The sequence below is a fragment of the Gekko japonicus genome, unplaced genomic scaffold, assembly GCF_001447785.1.
Source record: "Gekko japonicus isolate JY-2015 unplaced genomic scaffold, Gekko_japonicus_V1.1 scaffold6323, whole genome shotgun sequence".
In the NCBI taxonomy this organism is placed as follows: Eukaryota; Metazoa; Chordata; class Lepidosauria; order Squamata; family Gekkonidae; genus Gekko; species Gekko japonicus.
In genome coordinates, this window is record NW_015161018.1 from 11,621 (window position 1) to 19,760 (window position 8,140).

Genomic DNA, 8,140 nt, shown 5'->3' on the forward strand with positions numbered 1-8,140 from the left:
CCCCCCTCCAGCAGTATTTCATATTTCCCTTTGCTGAAAGACCCCGTAGCACCTCCTCTTGTAGCCAGCCTATATTTTCCTGCCCCTCCGTCTTCAGCTTTCCCTCTCTCCCCCTCCAGCATCCTCCGCCTAGGAAAACTACGGCCCAGCGTCAGGAACTTTAGGCAGGTAACACCACACACTCAGGCTTCTTCAGAAGATAAGTGTTTATTTTGGTAATTCCAGGACTAAAGTAACTCGTATACAGCTTGTGTTAGGAATGGCCTGTAATAGGATGGCTACTGACTTATAAGATATTCAAACTGCCCCCCCCCTTGCAAAAGCCAATAGATAGATTCCGCGCACGTGGGCAAAGCAGGCAAGCAAGCATTTTAGCGCCTAAACTGTTACATTTCCCAAGCCTTGTGATTTACAGACAGAAAATCCACCAACGTCATTGCTACAGATAGCAAGCAGCGCCAGACAGGGAAGAGCTGTGAATGAGGAGGGGGAGGCAACCTCCAACTCTATGACAGGGCTACCTGACAAAGGGTGGGGTATAAATCCACTCTCCTCCTCCTCTTCTTCCTCCTCCTCCTCCTCCTCCTCCTCCTCCTCCTCCATCAGTGGAGGTCCATCAGTGACTCTTAGCCACAAGGTATAGATAGGGACTCTGGGGCAAGGGATGCTCTGTCTTCTTGGTGCTTGGGGGGGTCAACAGTGGGAGGGCTTCTAATGTCCTGGCCCCACTGGTGGACCTCCTGACGGCACCTGGTATTTCTGGCCACTGTGTGATACAGAGTGTTGGACTGGATGGGCCTTTGGCCTGATCCAACATTGGCATCTCTTATGTTCTTATGTTATGTTCCTCCTCCTTCTCTTCTTCCTCCTCCTCCTCCTCCTCCTCCTCCTCCTATGGGATGCTCTTTCCGATCTGAAGGGCCCTCAGAACCCGGTCACGGATCTCCTTCGTCTTGACGCCATAGACGATGGGGTTGAGCATGGCTGGGACCACCAGATAGATGTTGGCAAGGAAGATGTGGACATGGTGGGGGACGTTACGACCAAAGCGGTGGCAGAGGAAAGAGAAAACTCCAGGAGTGTAGAGAATCACGATGACCCCCACGTGGGCCCCACAGGTGCCCAGGGCCTTGCGCCGGGCTTTCACGGAGGGCAGCCGGAATACGGCGTGCAGGATCAGACCATAGGAGGTGAAGATGAAGCTCAGGTCACAGCCGACGATGAAGAGGGAGAGGGTCAGCCCGTAGAGGTTGTTGGGTGTGGTGTCTCCGCATGCCAGCTTGACCAGGGCCATGTGCTCGCAGTAGGAGTGGGAGATGAGGTGTGAGCGGCAGAAGGGCAGCCTCTTGACCAGAAAGGGGAAGGGAAGGACCACCACCAAGGCCCGGACGGCAATGGCGGCCCCCAGCTTAGCCACCGTGTTCGCGGTCAGCAGCGAGGTGTAGCTGAGCGGGGTGCGGATGGCCACGTACCGGTCGTAAGCCATGGCCGTGAGCATCCCGGACTCCACCGCACAAAGGGCGTGGATCATGAACATCTGCACCAGGCAGGCGACGAAGGTGATTTCTTGGGTGCCCATCCAGAAGATGGTGAGCATCATGGGCACGACGCAGGTCGGCAAGGCCATGTCGGTCAGCGCCAGGATGGAGAGGAAGAGGTACACGGGCTTGTGCAGGCCGGATTCCGTCCAGATGACCCACAGCAGGGTGGCGTTCCCCAAGAGGGCCGTGAGGTAGGTGAAGAAGAAGGGGATGGAGATCCAGACCTGCTCCTTCTCCAGCCCTGGAAGACCCAGAAGGAAGAAGGAGGAGGAAGTGATGTGGTGGCTGATGTTGGCAGGAGCTGACGAGAGAAATGGAGAGAACGCAAGGCTCAGACATGGAAGCAGGGCTATTTTTGGGCAGGAACGCACAGGAACGGAGTTCCGGCTGGCTCTTGAGTTGGCCACGCCCATAATTGGCCACACCCAACAGCAGAAACTCATTAGGATTGGCTACATTATGGGTGTGTGACCTAACATGCCAAGGAGTTCCTGCTACAAAAAAAGCAAAAGTTGGGTGTGGCTGGATGAGCACATTTCTGGTAATGTGGGGTGTAGCCTCATATGCTAATGACCTGTGCTGTCAGGGGTGTGGCCTAATATGTTAATATGTTTCTGCGGTTGGGTGTGGCTAATTATGCTAATGAGTTCCTGCTGGGCTTTTTCTACAAAAAAGCCCTGAATGGAAGAAAAGGCAACCGTTTCTGCTCATTCCTAGAAGCTAGACCCCATTCGACATTTCGGAATGATTCCTTTCTGAGGTGTTTTTTTTGGGGAGGGGGAGTTTACACTCACCGCCCATTTCTGAGCTCTCATTTTGGTCCTACGCCAAGAAGAGACTTCTCTTGGGCTTTCTTTTTCATTTCACTCCTTTTCTTAAGTGAGAGAGTTGTAGAGGAAGTGTTACACCACACCACACAACCTGCCGAAAGAAGAGAAGACACAAACAAAGAAAGGCAGTGATTACAAGGGAAACAATCAGGCAAGCTTCCTTGGAGGATCTTCCTTCAAGGGAGTAACTCCTTCCTTCCATAGACTTGAGATCTCCCCTGGCTCGAATGGGGTTATGATTCCCCCTGAAAAACAAGGTTCACAGCTTGGGAGTGCTGAACTCGGCACACGAGACACCTTCAAAAACCAGTTGGCTGCTGTGGTTCAGAGTGCTTTTACCCAGTATGGTGTAGTGGTTAAGTCCGCGGACTCTAGTCTAGTCTCCACTCCCCCACTTGCACCTGCTGGATGACCTTGGGCAAGCCATAGTTCTGGCAGAGCTGTTCTTGGAAAAGAGCACTTTCTGTTAGAGCTCTCTCAGCCCCACCCACCCCACAGAGTGCCTGTTGTGGGGAGGTACAAGCATGGACAGCTTCAAAAGGGAATTAGATAGGCATATGGAGCAGAGGTCCAGCAGTGGCTATTAGCCACAAGGTATAGATAGGGGCTCTGGGGCAAGTGATGCTCTGTCTTCTTGGTGCTTGGGGGGGGGGCAACAGTGGGAGGGCTTCTAATGTCCTGGCCCCACTGGTGGACCTCCTGATGGCACCTGGTATTTCTGGCCACTGTGTGACAGAGTGTTGGACTGGATGGGCCTTTGGCCTGATCCAACATGGGCTTCTCTCTTGTTCTTATGTAGGGGAAGGGAAAGGAGTTTGTGAGCCGCTCCGAGACTCCTTTGGGTAGTGAAGGGCGGGGTATAAATCCAATCTCTTCTTCTTCTTCTTCTTCTACCCAGGGTCGGCTGGTACGCCAGCTGCACTCATTCCTGGCTCAGTTTGATCTAGCCACCTATGCCTTAGTAACATTTAGGCTGGACTACTGCGATGCACGCTGCTTCGGGCTACCCTTGAAGAGTGTTTAGAGGCTGCAGCTCGTGCAGAACACTGCGGGTAGGCTGCTGGTGGGGGCCAGCTATTGGGAGCTATTGTGACCCTGATATCACAGCAATTACACTGGCTCCGGAGCCCTGTTCAAGGTGTTAGTTTTGTCCTTTAACGCCCTACATGGCCTGGGACCAGGATATCTGAAGGACCCTCATCTCCCAGATGTTCCTGCCCAGGAATTAAGATCACAGGGAGGGGCCCTCCTGACTGCCCCATCAATCAAAGAAGCTCATCTGGCAGCACACGAGACGGGACCCTTTCAGTGGCAGCCCCACAATTATGGAACAGCCTCCTCAAGGAGGTACACCTGGAGCCCTCGCTTCCAGACCTGCAGAGGCAGGTGAAGGTGGTTTCATTTGGGACTGCATTTGATTAAAGCAGGCCTAAATTGTGATTTTTAAGTTTTGGTTTTATGTATTTTTATATATTCTTTTTTATTATTTTATTTATATTGCACACCACCTTGAGCTCCATAAGGAAGAGAGGCGGCTAGTAGACATTTAAAAAATGTGTAAGACGCTGTAAGAGAACTCATGCAATACGGTCATGCAAGGAGACACGGGCGGAGGTGCGTCGTTCAGAATACACACTGAATAACAAAGGCTTTCTAGACTAGGAACGTGGCAGGAAGTATCTTGTGTTTTTTTTTAAGCTCATGGAATGAGGAAGAATTTTCAAGTTCCCTTCCTTAAGCTTTCTTCTCATCCATGGTCTGGATTGGGGTCAACAAGGCTGACCAATGTTCCCTCTAAGCTGTGGCATCTTGTGAGCAAAAATTCTACCTTGTGAGCTACTGACATTAAAGTTGTGAGTGAGCGATTTGGCGGCTGCATAAATTAGTTTGCTCTGGAGCCACCCATCCTTCCTCAGCTAAGACACAAATGTGTGCGCTGGAGGCTAAAAAACTGTGAGCTAGCTCACACTCACTCCGCTTAGAGGGAACACTGAGGCTGACCCAAAATCCTTCTCTATTGGATGTTCAACGTTCCGCAGATTTGATGCAGACCCCCCTCCCCCCCGCTTATCCACCAAGATGGCTACTAACACTGTACAGTCTTCATTCCACCACCTAAGAGCCAAACATCCATGTGCATGTTTCTGGAATAGGCAAAGCATATCCACACAATAATTTGTGAAAGTCTACACACCTGTTAGGAGCTGCGGTGGCTCAAGTGGTTAAGATGCTGAGCTGCAGGCTGTGGAAGGTCGGTAGTTCAGCAGTTCGAGACCCGAGTGCGCCGCATGACGGAGTGAGCTCCCGTCTCTAGTTCCAGCTCCTGCCAACCTAGCAGTTCGAAAGCAAGAAATTGCAAGTAGAGAAATAGGTACCACTTCAGTGGGAAGGTAACAGCGTTCCGTGCACCTTGGTGTTTAGTCACCACAGAAACATCTTCGGACACAGAAACGTCTTCGGACAGCGCTGGCTCTTCGGCTTTGAAACGGAGACGAGCACTGCAACCCTAGAGTTGGATTCGACTGGCTTTCGCGCAAGGGAACCTTTACCTTTACACACCTGTTGGCTAGGTCAGGTTGGTTTGCCAAGTTCCTTGGTGGTTGTATTGACTGCAGTTGTTCCATAAGGCCTTCCAGTGTACTGTGAATTCCCATCAAAGTTCTGCTGGAAGAGGCTCGCGCTGCTCTCGCCTAAAGACTTGGAGTCATCGCAGAATGTTGCAAAGATCCCCATCAGGGAGAAATTAAAAAGAAGTTGGGAGAGTCCCTGGAGAAGATCCCCAGGGTGTGGTGAAGCCTGCCCTTTAGTGACACACTCTGGGACTCACAATGATAACAAGGCATCTCCCTCAACACTCCAACTAGCAGAGATGTTAGATTCAACACTAGACTGCAATTTGTGCAGTTTGGCAGCATCAAGTTGAAAACTGTGTTCAATGTTTTGTTTTTAAACGGTTTGATGGAATGGGCTTTCCCCAGGCCAATGCTCCACTAAGCAGAGGAAAAGGGTCACTGGGCTGGGTCCCGGGTCCCGTTCTTACAGTGATGGTGCTTTCCAGTGGTCATTTCGTAGAAAAAGAGCTGCAGGAGCTCATTAGCACAACTCATTAGCATAACTCATTTGCATATGCTACACACCGGAAGTGTGTCAGAAGGCAACACCGACCACTGCTGTAATGTACTCCGCCATTACCATGTGCGCGACCGTTGGGCCATGCGCTCAAGCAAAGCCCTGAAGCTTCGCTCAGGGAGAACAATAGCCAAGCAGATCCTAGCCCGCACCTATCAGAGGGCCAGGTCCGCAGCCGAGAGCCTATGGGACTCTCGGCTACTGTAATAGCCTATAGGAAGTAGAGGGTGTGTTTTGGTGGTGGGTTTTCTGGGCAGTCTTTGTCTTATTCTATCCTAATAAAAGTACTTTGCTGAAATCACTCAACGTTTCTCAGTACTTTTCAACTGCTCAGGCTCCATTAGACTGTTTTGGATTGCTAGCTATTGGGGGGGGAGGTGGAACGTGCAGATCTGCCCTCACCGAGGAGGGAGCGCTTGTACCTAAGGCCACACCCCCTGACATCACCGGAAGTGTGTCAGAAGGCAACACCCACTGCAACTTACCTGGCTGCTTCTTGCTCTGACTGAGGGCTGCTGGGGGCAGGGGGTGGGGCTTGTTGCATGTGCCCGCCCCCTGGGCTCTTTACTGCCAGAGCTTCACTCCTGTGCTCTCCTGCAGGAAACGACCCCTGGTACACATTAATGCTAATCTCTGACTGATGTAAAAGCTAAGGGGCATTTGTCATTATAAATTATATCACCAGCTTGCTGTTTCTTAATGTAAAATGGCATCCAAAATTGAGCATCTTGGATGAAGAGAAGGGGAAGTTGATTCTTTTCAAAAACTTTTTTTAAAAAAAAATATATATATTTATTGCATTTATGGAAAAGAATCTTCCATTGTCTCTGGTTGCCACTGGCAAAGATAATGAGTCAGTAACCCACACAGAAGAACAAAGGTTGCACACTGTTATGTATCGGGACTGAAACATTGCGGGGCTGTGCTGCCAGAGACAGGGTGACCTTGGAGCCGAATAACAATAGACCACCAGGATTCTGGCAATAACCAATTAAGATGTAAAGTCTGATAAATAGCCTATCGTTGGGAGTGGGGTGTGTTAGGGTGTGGCCATTGCAGGCCACATTGATGTCGTGGAAGTAGTGACAGACTTCATGTTCCTGGGATCCCAGATCACCGCAGTCTGTGACAGCAGCCATGAAATTAAAAGACGCCTGCTCCTTGGAGGAAAGCGATGGCGAACCTAAACAGCATGCTAAAAAGTAGAGACATCACCCTGCCAACAAAAGTCCGCATGGTCAAAGCAATGGTATTCCCAGTAGTCATGTATGGCTGCGAGAGTTGGACTATAAGGAAGGCCGAGCGCCGAAGAATAGATTCTTTTGAACTATGGTGCTGGAGAAGACTCTTGGACTGCAAGAAGATCAAATCAGTCAATCCTAAAAGAAATCAACCCTGACTGTTCCCTGGAAGGCCAGATAATGAAACTGAAGCTCAAAGACTCTGGCCACCCAATGAGAAGGGAGGTGGGTGGGGCTGAGAGAGCTCTTGACAGAAACGGCTCTTTTCCAAGGATAGCTCTTATCAGAACTACGGCTTGCCGAAGGTCATCCAGCCAGGTGCAAGTGGAACGAATCTGTGGGCAGCCCATGGCAAACCATTTGCTAGTACATTTGTTGAGATATTTTTTAACTGCGCAGCTTTGGTGGCACGCCACGGGTTGGCCACGGGTGCGCTACGCGTGCCAGATGTTGCGGTGTGATCGCGCCCTGAAAATCCGCCCAGCATTCGTGGCTCTCCCACGGCAAATTCGCCATGTGAACAGGGCCCATGTTGGTCTGAAGCAGCAAAACAAAATTGTTTGAGTCCAGAGGCACCTCTAAGGCCAACAAAGTTTTATTCAAGGTATAAGCGTTCATGTGCACACACACTTCTTCAGAGACAATGAAACGGAAATTACGAGTCCATTCATATCGGTAGAGGGTGAGCAGTAAATTAGCATACAGCATAATGAAGATGTTTAACGGATTCAAGGATCAAACAGGAGTAACCAGATTAGTTTGTATGGTTATCATTTGTTTGGGTTTAATTGGGGTGGGGGGGACATAGTGAAGGAAATAAGTATGTCAAAATTGGAGGTTGATTAGCAGACGTATCTGTAATTGTGGAATGCTGAGCGTAATTAACTGAGATCCTGTTGTTGCACGTACCCTGCCGGGAAGGGCGGTAGCCACCACTACCACCTATTTATCCATCAGGAAGCCTGGGTTTGGTAGCACCAGCCCCTCCCCAAGCTACGGACCTGCTTCTTTAGGGGAACATAAGAACAACAATGGGAGGGCTTCTAATGTCCTGGCCCCACTGCTGGGCCTCCTGGTGGCACCTGGTATTTCTGGCCACTGTGTGACACAGGGTGTTGGGCTGGATGGGCCTTTGGCCTGATCCAACACTGGCTTCTTCCCTCATGTTCTTATATCTGGGGCAAGGGATGCTCTGTATTCTTGGTGCTTGGGGTGGGGCAACAGTGGGAGGGCTTCTAATGTCCTGGCCACACTGGTGGACCTCCTGGTGGCACCTGGTATTTCTGGCCACTGTGTGACACAGGGTGTTGGACTGGATGGGCCTTTGGCCTGATCCAACACTGGCTTCTTCTCATGTTCTTATATCTGGGGCAAGGGATGCTCTGTATTCTTGGTGCTT

At 50.6% G+C, this 8,140-nt stretch overlaps 1 protein-coding gene across 1 annotated transcript in view; it reads right to left on the reverse strand.

Annotated features, from left to right (window-relative positions):
• Positions 1 to 892: 892 nt before the first annotated feature.
• LOC107122612 (putative olfactory receptor 52P1) overlaps positions 893 to 8,140 on the reverse strand; it is an 8,170-nt gene continuing 922 nt past the window's right edge. Inside the window, exon 3 of the mRNA XM_015425724.1 lies at positions 893 to 1,842. Coding sequence (XP_015281210.1) covers positions 893 to 1,842 — 950 coding nt within the window. The remainder of the gene's footprint in view (positions 1,843 to 8,140) is intronic.